The following is a 19,554-nucleotide window of genomic DNA, read 5'->3' on the forward strand; positions in this document are numbered from 1 at the left end:
TTGGCTCTGAGTGTAGAAAATTAAGTGTTAACTGTGGGGCCCAGTGGTGTATTTTGCTTTTTTGTTTAGCATGTTAGAGGTATCATGGATACTGCTGGTATAGCTCTTAGGAGACTCCAGAAGTACTGAAGACCTTTCCAAGGTGGTTGGGTGCCCCTCTCTGCTCTCTGTATACTGTAGCTTCTGAGTATAGCGTGTGGTGGCCCAGATTCTGGGTAACTATGTGAAGCCTTCAATTTGGTCCCTTAACTAAGGTGAGTAATTTTACTTCTGGGTTGGTGGTAAAGAATACCAGCTTGTGTTGTTCTTTCTTGGACTGCCCCCAAAGGTTGGAATGGGGATAAGTTCATGTTTGAATGATTGAAATTCCAAGTCAACAATCCTTATCACAAACCATTAAGGTCATATGTATTTCATAAATCAAAATTTTTGAATATTAGAAAGGTAATACAGTGCATGTAGAGTATTGTACATATACTGCCAGTGGGGTTTGAGGCAGCACCCCATAATCAAAATACATTATTTTTTATGGAAAAATGCATGAATATTTACCATAAGTTTATTAAACCAAGTCTGTTAATTGCCTCAGCTCAGTTCAAGTCATATTTTCCTACCAAATTAGCTTTGAAAAAAACTGACTTTGAGAGCTCTTCTGATTTGGTGATTGCCTATAAAGGATTGTGGACCTGTAATTGTCATTGGTTTTTTACTTTTAATCAAATTGATCCACAGAGGGAAAGGCATATTCTCAATGGATATTTCCTTGGACGGGTTCTCTGATGTGGTATTGTGCAGGTAATGGGCTCCTGCCTGTGTTTGTTTCATATTTTTTTGTCTTCCTCTTTGCAGGGATTCAAGTGGGTGTCTTTTCTTACATTGTTTTTCCTTATAGTATCCTTCCCTTCTAAATGTGTACTCTGAGAGAACTGAAGAAGCAGATGCTGAAGAATATACACATGACAAAGCCAAACAAGCCTGTAATGTGGATAATCTGTATTAATAAATGCTCACAAGATAGGGACATATATTGATTATATTATAAACCATACCATTAAATCACTGTAGGTGAAAGAACTCCAAAAACATGCATTTCATTTTTTATCAGTCCTTAGTTCTGCTGAATGTCTCTGACTTCAGGCCAAGGTCAAACATTCAGCCTATCTGGCTGCCAGGAGTGGTTGAATCTCCTGGGTGTTAAATGTGCAGTTTCCCGAAGTCTCAGACTTTTGGAATCAGCATTCTTAATGGAGGAGCCCAGCAATTCTCATGTTTAATAAGTGATCTGCAGGCATTTCTTTGTCCCTATGGAGAACCAGTGCTTGAGTAAAGGTTGACCTGCCACAGCTTTGAAGGTTGTAATCCAGGCCTAGGTCAAATGAAGTAGCATTAAACTGATTTGTCTCTTAGGACAAAGTTCTTTTTGTTTCGTTTGACCTGGATGGAGAATAGAAGGAAAAAACTACTCAGTCATGCTTAGAAACAAATCAATTCAATGTGGGGGAGGAAAAATAATTTTCCTTCTACCCTTCTAGGTTTTTGCCTGATATGCCCTTGTTATAAAAGACATATTTACAAAAAAAATAGATGTTGAATAAAATGTATACCTCCGCTGTACATGGGAGAGACACAGTGAAACAGAGTAACTCCTTGAAATGGTATAAGCCATCTCCTTAAATACCATCTCCAGCTAAAGATAAAGGCAGATGTTGGGCAGGGAGGAGAGAGTTATGGGAGATCACCAAGAAAATGCACAGTAAACAACAGTTAAGGTTGTTACACAGATTTAAGTCCTTGCCTTCTACATGGAAGAGCTTCTAGAGATTTAGTCATCCTCCTCCTCCTAGTACTCAGAGGGAAATATCCATAAAAATGGAGTTTCCTTTATTAATATAATGTCACTTACGAAAGGATAACTTCTACTCAGTTTTCAGAGCCTTTCCTCTGTCTGCTGTTTCTTAAAAATAGTCAGCCTAATATAATCCTTAGGCCAAAGAGACATATTTCTGCTCCCTTTCAAAATCAAAGGGAGGTAGAGAGCCTAGGGGTGACTATTGATTGGGTTACCAGATAAAATACAGGATGCCTAGTTAAATGTTAATTTCAGCTAAGCATTGAATAATGTTCTAATATGAAGATATCCTAAATATTGCATACAACATAGCTATACTAAAACAGTGTTCTTTGTTTATATGAAATTCATGTTTAACTGGGCATCCAGCATTTTTATTTGCTAAATCTGAATGCTGGGTTTTGATTAACTCACATTCCCCCATAGGAGGCAAACCAGATGGCATTTGTGTACTTGTTCTTTTATTTAAAATATATTTTCTTTCATTTTTAAAAAATTTATTTATTTATTTTTATTCATGTACAATTATCTGCATTTTCTCCCCTTCCCTCCACCCCACCCCAGCCAGTCCCACCTCTCTCCCCCACCTCTACCCTCCCCCTTGATTTTGTCCTTGTGTCCTTTATAGTAGCTCCTATAGACCCCTCTCCCCACTATCCCCTCCCCACTCCCCTGTGGCTATTGTTACAATGTTCTTAATTTCAATGTCTCCGGTTATATTTTGTTTGCTTTTTTCTTTTGTTCATTATGTTTCAGTTAAAGGTGAGATCATATGGTATTTGTCCCTCACTGCCTGGCTTATTTCACTTAGCATAATGCTCTCCAGTTCCATCCATGCTGTTGCAAAGGGTATAAGCTCCTTCTTTCTCTCTGTTGCGTAGCATTCCATTGTGTAAATATACCATAGTTTTTCGATCCACTCATTTGCTGATGGGCACTTAGGTTGCTTCCAGTACTTGGCTACTGTAAATTGTGCTGCTATGAACATTGGGGTGCATAGGTTCTTTTGGATGGGTGTTTCAGGGTTCTTAGGGTATAATCCCAGCAGCGGAATTGCTGGGTCAAAGGGCAGTTCCATTTTTAGTTTTCTGAGGAAATTCCATACTGTTTTCCACAGTGGCCGCACCAGTCTGCATTCCCACCAACAGTGCACTAGGGTCATTGATTATGCTATTATAGTTGTCCAATTTTTTTATCCCCTTTATTTCTCTCCACCCTGTACACCCCTCTCACCATCATTCCCCCACCTTAGTTCATGTCCATGGGTCATACATATAAGTTCTTTGGCTTCTCCATTTCTCATACTATTCTTAAACCTCCCCTGTCTATTTTGTACCTACCATTTATGCTACTTATTCCCTGTGCTTTTCCCCCCATTCTTCCCCCTTCCTCCGCTGATAACCCTCCATGTGATCTCCATTTCTGTGAATCTGTTCCTGTTCTAGTTGTTTGCTTAGTTCATTTTGTTTTTGTTTTTCTCAGGTTTGGTTGTTGATAGTTATGTTTGTTGTCATTTTACTGTTCATATTTTTAATCTTCTTTTACTTAAAAAAAATATTTTATTGAGTATACAGTTGTCCCATTTCCCCCCCCCTTTATTCCCCTCCACCCTGCACACCGCCTCCTACCCACACCCCCCCCTTAGTTCATGTCCATTATTGTACATATAAGTTCTTTGGCTTCTGCATTTCCTATACTATTCTTAACCCCCCCTGTCTATTTTCTTCTTACCAATTATGCTTCTTATTACCTGTACCTTTTCCCCCTTTCTCCCCCCACCCCCTCCCCACTGATAACCTTCCATGTGATCTCCATTTCTGTCATTCTGTTCCTGTTCTAGTTGTTTGCTTAGTTTGTTTTTTGCTTTTTTTTAGGTTCAGTTGTTGAAAGTTGTTGAAAGTTGTGAGTTGTTGTCATTTTACTGTTCATATTTTTGATTTTCTTCTTTATCTTAGATAAGTCCCTTTAACATTTCATATAATAAGGACTTGTTGATGATGAACTCCTTTAATTTTACCTTATATGGGAAGCACTTTACCTGCCCTTCCATTCTAAGTGATAGCTTTGCTGAATAGAGTAATCTTGGATGTAGGTCCTTGCCTTTCATGACTTTGAACACTTCTTTCCAGCCCATTCTTGCTGGCAAGGTTTCTTTTGAGAAATCAGCTGATAGCCTTATGGATACTCCTTTGTAGGTAACTTTTCTGTTTCTGCTTTTAAGATTCTCTCTTTATCTTTAATCTTGGCTAATGTAATTATGATGTGCCTTGGTGTGTGCTTCCTTGGGTCCAACTTCTTTGGGACTCACTGAACTTGCTGGACTTCCTGGAAGTCTATTTGTTTTCCCAGATTGAAAATGTTTTCCATTTCTTGCTCTTTGTCTTCTCCTTCTGGCATTCCTATGATTCGGAAGTTGGAACATTTAAGGTTGCCCCGGAGATTTCTAAGCCTCATTTTTTTTAATTCTTGTTTCTTCATTCTGTTCTGGTTGAATGTTTATTTCTTCTTTCTGGTCCAAACTGTTGATTTGAGTTCCGGTTTCCTTCCCGTCACTGTTGGCTCCCTGTGCATTTTCCTTTATTGTACTTTGCATAGCCTTTACTTTTTCCTCTCTTTTGCAACCATACTCAACCATTTCTGTGGGCATCCTGATTACCAGTGTTTTGAACTGGGCATCTGATAGGTTGGCTGTCTCTTCATCGTTTAGTTGTATTTTTTCTGGAGTTTTTTATCTGTTCTTTCACTTGGGGCATATTTTTTTGTCTTGCCATACCTTTTACATAATTATGGGGTGGAGCCTTAGGTGTTCGCCAGGGCAGGGCAACCCACTTCGCTGCATGTGGGGGTGGGATCCAAGAGGGAACAATTCTGCTCTTTCAATTCTCTGCAGACTTTCAGTCAGTCACTTCCTGTGCTACCCACAACCAGATTGGGCCTTTCTGGTGCTGATTCCTGGGTGGGTGGGTTTGTGTATGTTTTAGGACCCTGTGGGTCTCTCCAACGAACTCTCCTGTGACGCTGGGAGTTTCTCCTGCTGCCTCAACCACTATGGGTGTTTTCAGTCAGAGGTTTTGAGGCTTTATTTCCCCGTGCTGGAGCCCTGGGTTGTGTGATCTGTCTCGCACCACCATTGTTCCCCCCAGTGTATCTGCACAGAAATGTGGGACTGCCCACTCCACCAGCTGCTGCCTTACCACTAGTCCTCTCTGCCTGGTTGCTGGTCTCTCCCCTACCTACTGGTCTGGATGAATGTTTTTCTTTGACTCCTTGGTTGTTGGACTTCCATACAGTTCTATTTTCTATCAGTCTGTTAGTTTTTTGTTTTTAAATTTGTTGTTGTCCTCCCTCTGGTTGTGCTAGGAGGCAAAGTGTATCCACCTATGCCTCCATCTTGGCCAGAAGTCTGTGTACTTGTTCTGTGTTCAAAATCTTTTTGTATTTGTCTTGGGTTAAAAGATTCTCTGACTGGCTGCTTGTCTCCTATTGAAGTATTGAAAATTGAGTCTTGTTTTAGAGGTTAAGAGGACATGTTCCAGAGTTTAAGAGGGCCTAAGAAAGGTTTCTCCATCTCCTTCCCTTACTCTCCATCTCTGTCCCTTTCCTTCTCATTGCACACACACAGACATACTCAGACATACACACATTTAGATGCATTTGCAATTACAAACTTGTTTGGAAAATTACCTGCTTGCCTTTTTAATTTTTATATTACATTTTCTGTTAGAACTTGGTTGTTATTATTATTATTATTATTATTATTATTATTACATTATTAAAGTATCATTGTCTCACTGGATCTAGCATTTCTTTTAATACTCATACTTAATTCATTTTCCATTGCAGATTTTTCTCCTGGCCTGCCCTCCATGTCCGGGAGCTATCGTCATCTTCAAGTAAGGGAAAATCGTTTTTTACACCTTTGCCACTGCTATTCAGACTGCTTTGTCTGTTTGATAACCTAGGATAATGGGCTCATTGCTGTGAATGCCATGGACCTGCACCACTTTGTCTCCGTGCATCCCAAGGGACAAAATTCTGTGAGGTCTCAGTGAAACAGGGAACTGTTGTTTGTGGAGATCTGGCTTTTGTCAAGCCCTGACCAATCCTTTTTAGCTCTTCCTTGTTGGTAGTGGTTTATCGCCAAGGCTTGCTCCCTTGGAAGTTTGCTGCCTCCCTAAACTTCCTCTTGAGAGCAAGCTGAGGACATTTTCTCTCATTTCGAGATTCTTTTCTTTATGGTCCTGTCACTCCAGTGAGAAAATGTCTTCACTTTGAAGGCCTTTGTTGATGTGTTTTTATGTTTTTTCCCTTTAATGTGAGGAGAGAAAAATATCACCTTACTAAAAGTCCTGGCTTTTTTAAAAATAGCAAGCATTAAATCCATTAAAGTGTATTTCAGGCAAATTGTATTTATCTGAAGGCAAGTTTGCTTAAATAAAATTCTTAAGAGTCCTGGAACCCTTACTGTAACCATGAGTTGTGACCATCTCATTGATCAAGCCTTTCATTAGAGTTGCTATTGGGAAGCCAAATTGACCAAATTAATTTCATCTCTTTTCTCCTTCCCTGACTCCATTTTGGAGCTCTTCCTGACCAGTGAAATGGCCACAGGCCAGGAGGAGGGAACAGGAAGAGCCCAGAAGATCCTTGGATAATTGAGTGATATAAATGGCTTTCTGATATACTTAAGTCATTAAAGTGTTAGGTAGGGGAAAATATACTATATTTGCTGCTTCAAATAGCTTCTTGCAGTAGCCACCTAGTCTCCTGGCTTTGGTGAGTAAATTTCTGCTGAATGAGGGGTAGTGGAACTTGATTTCATGTATCTCCTACTTGGACAGCTCCTGAGTGAAAGAGATATTTAACACTGTTTCCTCCCTTGATTTTCCAAAATGAGCTCAATTTTTTAGTGTGATGTTTTCAAAGTAACATATATTAGTTTTATTTCTTTATTATGAAGGTAACAATTCTCATTATAGAAAATGCAGGGACATAAAGAAGAAAATAAACATCACCCTTAATCCTATCATCAAGAGATAGTTTTTGTTATTTCATTTCTTAATAAGGAGAGATCCTCTTTAGGATGTTTACTGTATCTCTTCTAAACTTAATTCATTTTATATATACCATATTTTGCTGTGTATAACGTGCACTTTTTTTCCCCAAATTATTGAGGGAAAAATAAGGATGTTCATTATATATCGGTAGTACTAATTCTGTATCTATATAAAAATTTTTACTTGTTATGTATGCTTATGTGTTAAAAGTGGAACTCTAGAAAGCAATACGATATCCATATGCAAAATAATACCCTAGAATACAATAATTGATTTTGTTTCTAAATATAAATAAGTAAATAATTGAATTAAAAAATTAAAATGAAAGATTTTCTTTTCCTGAAAGTTTGGGCCAAAAACGTGGGTGTGCATTATCCTCAGCAAAAATACAGTACATTTTATACAAAAATACATAAGTATGACTGTTGGATTTATTTTTTTTATAGTTGCCTTTTTTTTTCCTTTTCCTTGTTTTGTTTGGCTCCTCTATCTTTCCATGACATCCTTGTATATTATCAAACAAGTATGTATCCTTCCATATTTTTTCCATGTTCATATGTGTATATAGACACATACACAATTACACAGGTTTTTGTTCATTAATTTACAAACATAGAATTTTATATATAATTTAATGCATCTTGCTGTTTTCACTCAACAGTATGTCACTGAATTCTATCAAAGTCTATTGGTATAGATCTTACTCTTTTAAGCCAGGTGGTGAGGGACAAATACCATATGATTTCACCTTTAACTGGAACATAATCAACAAAAGGAAAAAGCAAACAAAATATAACCAGAGACATTGAAATTAAGAACATTGTAACAATAGCCACAGGGGAGTGGGGAGGGGATAGTGGGGAGAGGGGATTACAGGAACTACTATAAAGGACACAAGGACAAAATCAAGGGGGAGGGTAAAGGTGGGGGAGGGAGGTGGGACTGGCTGGGGTGGGGTGGAGGGAAGGGGAGAAAATGCAGACAATTGTAACTGAATAAAACTAAATAAATAATGAAAAATAACAAGGGTTCAGAATATTTTATAGAGGTGCAACAACCTATTTAGCCATTCTCCTATTAATGAACACTTACATTCGTTCTTTCCAGATTTCTGCCACTATAATCAATGCTGAAATAAACATCATTGTGCATATGCCCTTATATACTGGTGCTATATACAAACATTTATGTGCACATACACATACATGAATTTTTATATATAAATGTATATAAATTTTTTGATATATTTGTCTATATTGATTTACAAAAACAGGCTATTATAATTTACTTTTACCTTTTGTATGTAATATATAGAGTATTCTTTTCTTCACATCCTTACCAGCATAAGGTGTTATAGTTCTTTTATAATTTTACAACTTACTGGATGAATTTCCTTGATTACTAATGCATTTCATTATTATCTTATACTTTTTTGTGCAATTAAATTTGCTTTTTGAATTATCTGTTCATATTATCTGCCCATTTTTATGGGTTTTTATATTTTTCTTAATTTGTAACACTTCTTTGGATATTTTAGTTATTGGCTCTTTGTTTATTATTGTTATAGTTAACCTGTCCCAAATCTGTATGTGTTGACTTTGCTAATGGTATATTTTTTCCACATTTTTTTTACTCTCTCATATCCAAATATGACTCCTTTATTATGTAAGTTCTGGTTTCCAGTCTTGGTTAAGACTATTTTCTTAAAGGTGGATAACCAGTTATAGTAGCATAACATATTAAATAATCCCTACTATTCCCTGTGAACAGAACTACCACCTTTGTCATCTCATGAACTTTTTTAAATTCAATTTATTGTGGTGACATTGGCTAATAAAATTATATAGGTTCCAGATGTACAGTTCCATAATACATCACTTGTATATTGTATGGTGTGTTCACTATCCAAAGTCAATCTCTTTCCACCATCATAAATTCACCCTTCACCCTCTTCTACCTCCCCGCTAGTCCTCTTTCCCTATGGTAATCACCATACTGTTGTCTGTATGAGGTTTTTTTTTTGTTGTTTAACCTCTTCACCTTTTTCCCCTAGCCCTCTGATCCCCACCCCTCTAATGGCTGTCAGTCTGTCCTCTGATTCTATGAGTCTTTTTATATTTTGTTAGTTTATTTTGTTCATTAGATTCCACATATAAGAGAAATCATCTGGTATTTGTCTTTCTCTGACTGGCTTATTTCACTTAGCATAATACTCTCTAGGTCCATCTATGCTGTTGCAAAAGGTAAGATTTCTTTCTTTTTTATGGCTGAGTAGTGTTCAATTGTGTAAATGTACCCATGCTTTTTTATACACTAATATACTGATGGAAACATGGGCTACTTCCAAATCTTGGCTATTGTAAATACTGCTGCAAAGAACATAGGGTGTATATTTTCTTTTGAATTACTGTTTTTGGGTTTCTTTGTATATAGTCCCAGAATATAGCTGGGTCATAACACAGTTTCATTTTTTTTTCTTTTTTTAATTGTTGTTCAATTACAGTTGTCCCTATTACTTCCCCATTACTCTCCTCTACCTTACCCTCCCCCACCTCCCACATTCAATCCTACACCCCCATTGTCTTTGCCCATGGGTCCTTTATACATGTTCCTTGGCAACCCTTCCTCTTCTTACCCTCGTTACCCCCCTCCCACCACTCCTCTGGTCACTGTCAATTCTTTATTTCCATGTCTCTGGTTATATTTTGCTTGCTTGTTTGTTTTGTTGATTAGGTTCCACTTATAGATGGGGTCATACAGTATTTGTCTTTCACTGCCAGGCTTACTTCACTTAGCATAATGCTCTCCAGACAGTTCCATTTTTAAATGTTGAGGAAACTCCATACTCTTTTCCACAGTGGCTGCACAAGTCTTCATTCCTGCCAACAGTGCATGAGGGTTCTCTTTTCTCCCCATCTGCACCAACACTTGTTTGTTGATTTGTTGATGATAGACAGTCTTACAGATGTGAGGGAATATCTCATTGTGGTTTTAACTTGCATTTCTCTGATGATTAGTGATGTTGAACATCTTTTTATATGTCTTATTGGACATCTGTATGTCCTCTTTGGAGAAGTGTCTATTCAGGTCCTTTGACCATTTTTTAATTAGACTATTTATTTTTTTGGTGTTGAGTTGTATCAGTTCTTTATAAACTTTGGATATTAACCCCTTATGAGTTGTATCATTGGTGTATAAGTTCTCCCATTTAGTAGATTGTCTTTTCATTTTGCTGATGATTTCCTTTCCTGTGCGAAAACTTTTTAGTTTGATGTAGTCCCATTTATTTATTTTATCTTTCGTTTACCTTGCCTGGGGGGATATATCAGAAAAAAATGTTGGCATGAGAAATGTCCAAGATTTTACTGCTTATCTTTTCTTTTAAGATTTTTATGGTTTTGAGTCTATTTAAGTCTTTAATCCATTTTGATTTTATTCTTGTGTGTGGTATATAACAAGGTGGTCTAGTTTCTTTTTTCTTGCATGTATCTGTCCAATTTTCTCAACAACTTATTGAATAGTTTTTTGTTACCCCATTGTATCTTCCTGCCTCCTCTGTCAAATATTAATTGACTATGAAGGTATGGGTTTATCTCAGGGCTCTCTATTCTGTTCCATTGGTCTATGTGTCTGTTCTTATGCCACTACCAGGCTCTTTTGATTAGTATAGACTTGTAGTATAGTGTTATATCAGGTAACGTGATTCCTCCAACTGTTCCATCTAAAATTTTGAAGGATTTGTTCTATCTGTAAAATATTTCATTGGTATCTTGATAGGAATTGCATTCAATCTATAGATTGCTTTGGGTAGCATAGGCATTTTAATGATGTTAATTCTTCCTATCCATGAACACAGTATATGCTTCCACTTATTTGTATCTTCTTCATTTTCTTTATTTAGTGTCTTATAATTTTTCAAGTACAGGTTTTTTATATCCTTGGTTAAATTTATTTCTAGATATTTTTTAAAGCAATTGTAAATGGGATTGTTTCTGCTAGTTCATTATTGGTGTATAGAAATGCAACTGATTTCTGGATATCTATTTTGTATCCTGCTACTTTACTGAATCCATTTATCAGTTGTAGTAGTTTTTTGGTGGAATCTTTTGGGTTGTCTATATACAGTATTGCATCATCTGCAACTAATAACAGTTTTACTTCTTCCTTTCCAATTTGGGTGCCTTTTATTTCTTATTCTTGTGATTGCTGTGGCTAGGACTTCCAGTACTACATTGTATAAGGAGAGATGAAAGTGGATATCTCTGTCTTTTCCCGATCTTTAGGGGAATGCTTGTAGTTTTTGCCCATTGACTATGATTTTGGCTCTGGGTTTGTCATATATGGCCTTTATTATGTTTAAGTATGTTGTCTCTATTCCCACTTTACTGAGAGTTTTTTAAGTCATAAATGGGTGCTGGATTTTATTGCATGCTTTCTCTACAACTATTGATATGACTATGTGATTTTTATCCTTCATTTTTTATGTGGTATATCACATTTATTGATTTGCAATATTGTACCAACATTGCATCCCCAGAATAAATCCCAAGTATCATGGTGTATGATATTTTTAATGTATTCCTGGATCGGTTTGCTAATATTTTGTTGAGAATTTCAGCATTTGTGTTCATCAGGGCTATTGGACTATAATTTTATTTTTTTGTAGTGTCCTTATCTGCTTTTGGAAATATGATAATGCTGGACTTATAAAATGAACTTGGAAGCCTTCCCTCTTCTTGAATTTTTGGGAATAGTTTGAGAAGGAGAGTTGTTAGTTCTTCTTTGAATGTTTGATAAAATGTACCCATAAAGCCATCTGGTGTAGGACTTTTGATTGTTTGCAGATTTTTTTTTATTACTACTTCAATTTCATCAGTTTTAATTGATCTATTCTGATTTTCTGATTCTTCCTGATTCAGTTTTGGAAGATTGTATGTTTCTAGGAATTTATCCATTTTGTCCAGGCTCTCCAAATTGTTGGCATATAGTTGTTCATAATATTTTTCTCACAGTCCTTTGTATTTCTGTGGTGTTAGTTGTTACTTTTCCCCTTCATTTCTTGTTTATCTTTTCACAGAACCAGTTTTGGTTTCATTGATCTTTTATATTGTTTTTCTTGGAGTCTATTCTATTTATTTCTGCTCTGGTCTTTATGATTTTTTCTTCCTACTCAATTGGCCTTTGTTGTGTCTTCTCTAGTTTCTTTAAATGTAAAATTAGATTGCTTATTTGAGATTTTTCTTGTTCCTTGAGGTAGGCCTATAATGCTATGAATTTCATTTTTAGATATGCTTTCACTGTACCACATTAATTTTGGGTTGTTGTATTCTTATTTTCATTTGTTTCAAGGTATCTTTTGATTTTTTCCTTGATTTCATTGTTAACCCATTCATTGTTTACTAAAAGGTTATTTAGCCTCCATGTATTTCTGTGATTTTAATTTTTTTTCTTTGCTTGATTTCTTGTTTAATACCATCATGGTCCATGAATATGCTTGATATTATTTCAGGCTTCTTAATTTATTGAGACTTGTTTTGTGTCCTAACATGTGTTATGTCCTAGAATATGTCCCAGGTACACTTGAAAGGAATGTATATTCTGCTTTTTGCGTTTAAATTCTCTGAATGTATCAATTAAATCCACCTTATCCAGTGTGTCATTTTTGTTTGCGTGTTGATTTTCTGTTTAGAAGATCTATCCACTGAAGTCAATGCAGTGTTACAATCCCCTGCTATGACTGTATTACTGTGGATTTCTCCCTTTATGTCCATCAAGATTTTCTTTATATATTTAGGTGCTCCTATTTTGGGTTAATAAGTGCTTACAAGAGTTACATCCTCTTGTTGGAGTGTTCCATTTATCATTGTGTAATGTCCTTCTTTGTCTCTTAATATAGCCTTTGATTTAAAGTCTATTTTGTCAGATATAATATTGCTACCCCAGGTCTTTTTTTTTCATTTCCATTTACTTTTAGTCTGTGTGTATCTTTTGTTCTGAGGTGGGTCTCTTATCCATTCAGCTACCCTATGTCTTTTGATTAGATCATTTAAACTATTTATATTTAAAGTGCATACTGATAGGTATACATTGTTATTGTCATTTTTTAATTTTAACTGTGTTCTCTTCTTTCTTTTTTTAAAAATATAGAATGCTTCACAAATTTACCTTTCATCCTTGCGCAGGGGCCATGCTAATCTTCTCTGTATCGTTCCAATTTTAGTATATGTGCTGCTGAAGTGAACCTTTTCTTCTTCTTCTTCTTTTTTTTTTTTTTTTTTTTGTAGAGAAGATCCTTTAACATTTCTACTAATACTGGTTTGGTAGTAAAGGACTCCTTTAGGTTTTTCTTGTCTGGGAAACCCTTTATTTCTCCTTCAATTTTAAACAATAGCCATGCTGGGTAACGTAGTTTTGGTTGTTGGCCCTTGCTTTTCATCACTGTGAATATTTCATGCTAGTCTTTTTTGGCCTCAGGTGTTTCTTTTGAGGAATCAGGTGACAGGCTCATGGGAGCTCCCTCGTAGGTTAACTGTCTTTCTCTTGCTGGTTTTCAGATTCTCTCTTTGTCTTTAACCATTGTCATTATGGTTTGTCTTATTGGGTTCATCTTTTTTGGGACTCTCTGCACTTCCTGGACCTATTTGTCTTTTCCCTTCACATTGGTAGGGAAGTTTTCAGTCATTATTTCTTTAAACAGATTCTCAATTCCTTGCTTGCTCTCTTCTGTTTCTGTTACCCCTATGATGTGGATGTTTGTATGCTTTATATTGTCCCAAATGTCCCTTAAAAGTATTCTCATTATTTAAAATTTTGTTTTGTTTTGGCTACTCTGGTTTTCTTGTCTTCCAAATCACTGATTCAATCCTCTGCTTCTTTTAACTTACTATTTATTCCTTGTAGTGTATTTCTTCATTTCAGATATTGTGTTCTTTATTTGTGACTTTTTTTTCTAGTTTCTGTGTCCTTTTTCATGTTGTTGTAATTCTCACTAAGTTTCTTGATATCTTTTATAACCATTTTTTTAACTCTTATCTGACAAATTACTTACTTCCATTTCATGTAGCTCTTTTTCTAGAGCTTTCTCCTGTTCTTTCATTTGGGGCCTGTTTCTTTGTTTCCTTATTTGGCTGCCTCATTATGTTTGTTTCTATGCATTAGGTAGATATGCTATGACTGACTCCCAGTCTTGGTAGCATGGCTTTATTTCATAGGTGCCCTGTAGGACCCAGTGGTACAGTCTCCTTTATCACCTGAGCTGGGTGCTCCAGGAATGTTCCTTGTGGGCGTTATGTGGTCCTCCTGCTTTAATTTCATATTGATTGCTATTGGCCCACTCATGCATGGTGTCTACCCTCAGGCTGGTTGAATGTGAAGATCAACCCTGACCACAGTGTACAAACTGCTGTGCAGGTGCTGACCACAAGGAGCAGAATTTGCCTCAGCAGCATCTGGTGACTGCTGGGATCTCCCTTTGGATATACAGCTTGTGAATCTATTTGCATCCTGCTCTAATGTTGTCTGAAGATTCTCACTGTGTGTGTTGTTTCTGGGGCTTCTCAGGAGGTACTCTGCTGCAGGCCAATGTCAGATGCTTCCTGTGACTGATCCTGGCTAACCTATTTGGGGCTACAAAGCAATCCACATTTTTTGTTCTCCTTTGGGCCTGGATGTGCTGGGGAATGATCAAGCTGTGCATCATGGCTAGCATTTACCAGCACCAGGCCTTTGGGTAGGTCATCAAATGTCCCAAGAAATCCCAAGATCTGCCTCTGGTTGTACTCAAGTTTCATGAGGTAGATTCTTAGTGAGTCATCAGGTAGGGGCGATTGGTGTTCACCAGATCTACACAGTTTCAGACTCAGTCCCAGTCCTGGTTCTGAGCCACTCCGCAAATGTCCCCAGGCATACCATGTCTAGCTACCACCTGCTGGATGTTTGCACAACTTTGTGGTGGGGTGAGGTCTAAAGGACTTTTTAAGGTGGGTCCAGCAGAGTATATCAGGTCCAAACAGAAAAAATTCGGCTATTTGAAGGGAAGCATCTACACCAGTTAGGCATTTCCTCCATCCTAAAGCCACACAACTCAGTCTGTCCCAGATTCTGCCAGGAATCTGATCTTAGCAGGGGAGGGTCTCTGGGAGTTAAGAGAGGGGGAGATGTGGTAAGGTTTTGGGGAAGCCACAGAGATACACAACTCAGTCTTTCCCAGAATCTGCCCAGATTTTGTAAGGTGGAGTGAGCATGAGATTGGAGGGTGTGGCTGCTAGTAGCCTGGAGAGTGGGGATATTAGATTTCCCATGAGGGGTGTCACCAGTCAGGTTCATGGGAAAGATGGGGAAATGACCCCATCCCCAAAACCATACTACTTAGTCAGTGACATCTACTTGATGTGTCCAAAACTCTATAGCCCACACTTAACTCAGCATGGCACAAGCTCCACAGGGTGGTAGGATAGGGAGCCTGTAGGCTGGGGCTTTTGCATTCTCCCAGGCTGATGCCACAAGGAGGGTAGTGTTCCATTCCAGAAGGATGGCATATGCAGTGTGGGAGAGGGACTCAGAACAGGGATCCTGGTGGCTGTCCTTTCAGTTCCCTCCCTAGAGCCACAGACCTCAGTTTCTCCTCACACAACTCTAGTCTACTCTGACCTCATCATGCCAGAGCCCAGGGTAAGTAATTGTGTATGAGATTCTGAGTGTTGACTCTTTATGAGGCTGCCTGTGTCTCTAGCAGACTTTCTCTCCGTGGCAGATAGAATTCCCACTGATTTTCACAGCCAGATGTTATGTGGATACCTCTTCCCAGCTCTGGTACTCTGGGCTGGGGAATCATGTTTGGGGTTGAGACACCACAATTCTCAGGGGGAACCCCCACAGCTGAGATATCCCTCCAGAATCTCAGCCACTGCCTGTGGGAGTGGGGCCTGCCCTTTATCTGTCTCCACCTTCCTATTAGTCTCGATGTGGCTTCTTCTATAAATCCTTGGTTATAAGACTTCTCTTCAGCTAGTCTTCAGTTGTTATTCAGGTTGCTTGCTCTATATTTTAGTTGTAATTCCAGTTTTGTCCCGGGAGGATTTCAGGGTAATATCTACCTACTATGCTGCCATCATGGATCCTCCTCATAGTTTTTATATACCAGTATACATTTATGAATTCTCTATTCTGTTTCATCTATCTATTTGTATACTGTGTACCAAAGTTATATTGGTTTATTACGTTCACATAAAAATATTTCTCTTTGCTATTCCTTGGCATTTTTTATATACAAATTTTCATATCACTTTTATTCAACCCTTACCCCCATTTGGAGTCTAATTAATATTGCATTAATATTTATATTTCAGTTCAGTGAGCATTGATTTTTATGTTTTTATTTTTTTTTTTTTTTGCCATCAGACAGATTTTAATTGTGTACCAAGGTTGATTATACATTTCGGACACTTTGCTTTTCAAGTTTCCCAGGTTTTACCATGGCTGAGAACCAAAGGGAAAAATATATACGTGCATATATAACTTTTTTAATTCATAAGTTGAAAGGGCTAAAAGAAGGGAACTAAGAAACTGATATGAAATAGCCACAGGTGATTAATAACACATTTTATGCAAAACACCGGGGAAAAAAGGTGGTAACAAATACTGAAATGAAACTCAAATGCCTTAGCCTGGGCTCTGTTTCCACATTTGTGACATGGTTAAGATGGGAGGGACACCTTCTCCCTAAAATTGGTGCTTTTCATTGAAAAGCAGAGACTGTAATGAAGCAGCCACAAAACCACAGGAGAGCCGCAGGAGGAGAAGCCAGGTCTACACTAAGATGTCCTGCTGCAGACTCCTAAGCTTGTGAAGATCGCGTGTACGCAGACTTGGAGATGGGGTCTAAGGCACAGGAGCAGCAGTGTGTGGAAGCAGTCGGGAAGACGAAGCAGGACAGGATACTTCTTTCTTCAACACCCACCGCGGAGTGTCAGTCAAAATAGCCGCCGTTCTGCCACCCACGCAGCTTTCTAAGCTCCCGCCAGGTACCCCGGAGCCTTCCGAGCATTGATTTTTAAAAATGATATAGCCATTTTAAGAAATGGTAATTTCCCTATCTGTTTAGATCTTGTCTTTCAATTATATTCATCATATTATTTATATATATATATATATACGCTGTATACTTCTCTTGATATAGTTTTTCTTAAAGAATTAGTGGCTTTTTTTCATTGTTCATTATAAGTGGAATATTTTTGTTCTTTCCATTTTTTCTTTTCTTTTTATTTATTCTTGTTTATTCTATTACAGTTGTCACAGTTTTTCCCCCTTTGCCCTCCTCTGTTCAGCCCTCCCCCCACAGTTCATTCCCACACTGTTGTCCATGTCCATGGTCATTCATACATGTTCTTTGACTACTCCCTTCCCCTTCTTTTCACCATTCCCTCCCACCCCCTTTCCTTTGGCAGCTGTCAGTCTGTTCCTTCTTTCCACGTCTCTGGTAGTGTTTTGCTCCTTAGTTTACTTTGTTCATTAAATTCCTCTTATAAGGGAGATCATATGGTACTTGTTTTTCACCTAGCATAACACTTAGCTTCTGCTTATTTCACTTAGCATAATACTCTCCAGTTTCATCTGTGCTGTTGCAAAAGGTAGGAGTTCCTTCTGATGCAGACACTGGCCCGCAATGTCCATGGCATTATGGATGACATGAGATAAATTGACACTGACTACAGAAATCCTGTGGAGGAAAAGGGATGACATGGCCACTCTCTCAGTGAAAGAGAGGGCTGGCCCTGCCCCTTGCCTGGACAGGCTTTTATTTGGTTTAATTTACATAGGAATACAGGGCATATATGTAAAGCTCATCAGTCATTGTCAGGCAGTAATGATCAAACAATAGATAACACTCAAAGAACTATGAGGGCTTATTTAAAGTCAGGGTCAGATAACTAAAGGGCCATAAAACTTTGGGGAACAAACTCATTTCATGCTTGGACTGTTATCATTAAAATTGAGGGTATTAGCAAGGTAGGTTTCACAGGATTTTATGCATTCTTTCTTAGGCCTAATTGCCCTAGGGAACCTGCCCTTTCCAGCACAGGGCTGCACCTACCTCTGGCATTGTTTCAGGCTTAAGTCAGGGAGGGGAAGTAAGGCAGCCAAGAGATTAGGAGACTTATTGCAGACAGAATGAGGGCTCAGGCTATGTCAAAGTTGAGGGGTAAGGGTCCATCACCCCCTTTTTCTATAGCACCCCCCCCCCAAGTCCTTCCCTGAGGGCCCTTTCATGACCGTGCCTGTCTTAGGTCATCCCTCCTTTGAGGAATCTTACTCATCATTGGCTAAGTGGTCATCTGCCCAGGGCCAAGCAGGGTGAAGTGAAAGGGGGCAGAGGCAGTGCCCCTGCCAGGGAGATAAGCTTTGTCTCCTAAGTGGCTTATGGTCCCAAGGTCTTTTTACTCAGCCTTAGCCATGAGGGGTTACAGTTTCTGAAACCAGGCAGGGTGGTTCCCAACATCCTTCCTTCTTTCTGCTTAGTTGTATTCTATTGTGCAAATGTACCACAGTTTTGATCCACTCATTTACTGGCGGGCAGTTAGGATGATTGTGACACTTCGCTACCGTATATAGAACTGCTATGAGCACAGGGCGTATAAGTTCTTTTGAATTGGTGTTTCTGGATTCTTAGGGTATAATCCCATCAGCAGAATCACTGGATCAAAAGGAAGTTCCATTTTTAATTTTTTTAGGAAATTCCATACTGTTTTCCACAGTGGCTACACCAGTCTGCATTCCCAATAATAGTGCACTAGGGTTCCCTTTTCTTCAGTTTCTTGCCAGTACTTCTTATTTGTTGATTTATTAATGATAGTCATTCTGACAGGTGTGAGGTGATATCTCATTGTGGTTTTAATTTGCATTTATCTGATGGCTAGTGATGGCATTTATCTGAGCTTCTTTTCAAAGGTCTACAGGCCCTCTGTCCTCCTTGGAGAAGTGTCTGTTCAGGTCCTTTGCCCATTTTTTAATTGGATGGTTTGTCTTCCTGGTGTTGAATCATATGTGTTCATTATATATTTTGGAGATTGAACCCTTGTCCAATGTATCATTGGATACTTATGGGAGAACATGCGAGCATGTTCTCCCATACGGTTGGTTCCCTTTTCATTTTGATGATGGTTTCTTTAGCGTTGCAGAAGCTTTTTAATTTGATGTAGTCCCATTTGTTTATTTAATTCTTTATTTTCTTTGCCCTAGGAGATATATCGGCAACAATATTGCTACCTGATATATCTGATATTCTACCACCTATATTTTCCACTAGGACTTTAATGGTATTATGCCTTATGTTTAAGTCTTTTACCCACTTTGAGTTAATTCTGATGTATGTTTGGTGTGAGTTTGTGGTCTAGTTTTATTTTTTTGCATGTACCAGTCCAGTTCTCCCATCACCATTTAATGAAGAGGCAGTTTTTACTCCATTTTATGCTTGTGCCACCTTTTAGAAATATTAATTGACCATGAAGACATGGGTTTATTCTGAATTCTCTGTTCTGCTACATTGATCTACGTGTCTGTTGTTATCCCAGTACCAGGCTGCTTTGATTACAGTAACCTTGTAGTATGGTTTGATATCAAGTATTGTGATCCCTCCAACTTTATTCTTCT

The 19,554-nt window shown here is 38.0% G+C and overlaps 1 protein-coding gene and 1 non-coding gene across 9 annotated transcripts in view; one reads left to right on the forward strand and one right to left on the reverse strand.

Annotated features, from left to right (window-relative positions):
* TMEM164 (transmembrane protein 164) overlaps positions 1-19,554 on the forward strand; it is a 210,408-nt gene that overhangs the window by 74,015 nt on the left and 116,839 nt on the right. For 7 of the 8 annotated variants that reach the window (XM_053916900.2, XM_053916899.2, XM_053916901.2 and 4 more), the window contains one exon: positions 5,693-5,742. The exons of the other annotated variant lie outside the window; for it this stretch is intronic. In XM_053916900.2, coding sequence (XP_053772875.1) covers positions 5,693-5,742 — 50 coding nt within the window. The remainder of the gene's footprint in view (positions 1-5,692; positions 5,743-19,554) is intronic. 8 annotated transcript variants of the gene reach the window in all.
* LOC112296901 (U6 spliceosomal RNA) lies at positions 13,044-13,148 on the reverse strand. Its single transcript, XR_002973989.1, has one exon. It is a non-coding gene; the product is annotated as a U6 spliceosomal RNA (small nuclear RNA).

Source organism: Desmodus rotundus, chromosome X (genome assembly GCF_022682495.2).
Source record: "Desmodus rotundus isolate HL8 chromosome X, HLdesRot8A.1, whole genome shotgun sequence".
Lineage (NCBI taxonomy): Eukaryota > Metazoa > Chordata > Mammalia > Chiroptera > Phyllostomidae > Desmodus > Desmodus rotundus.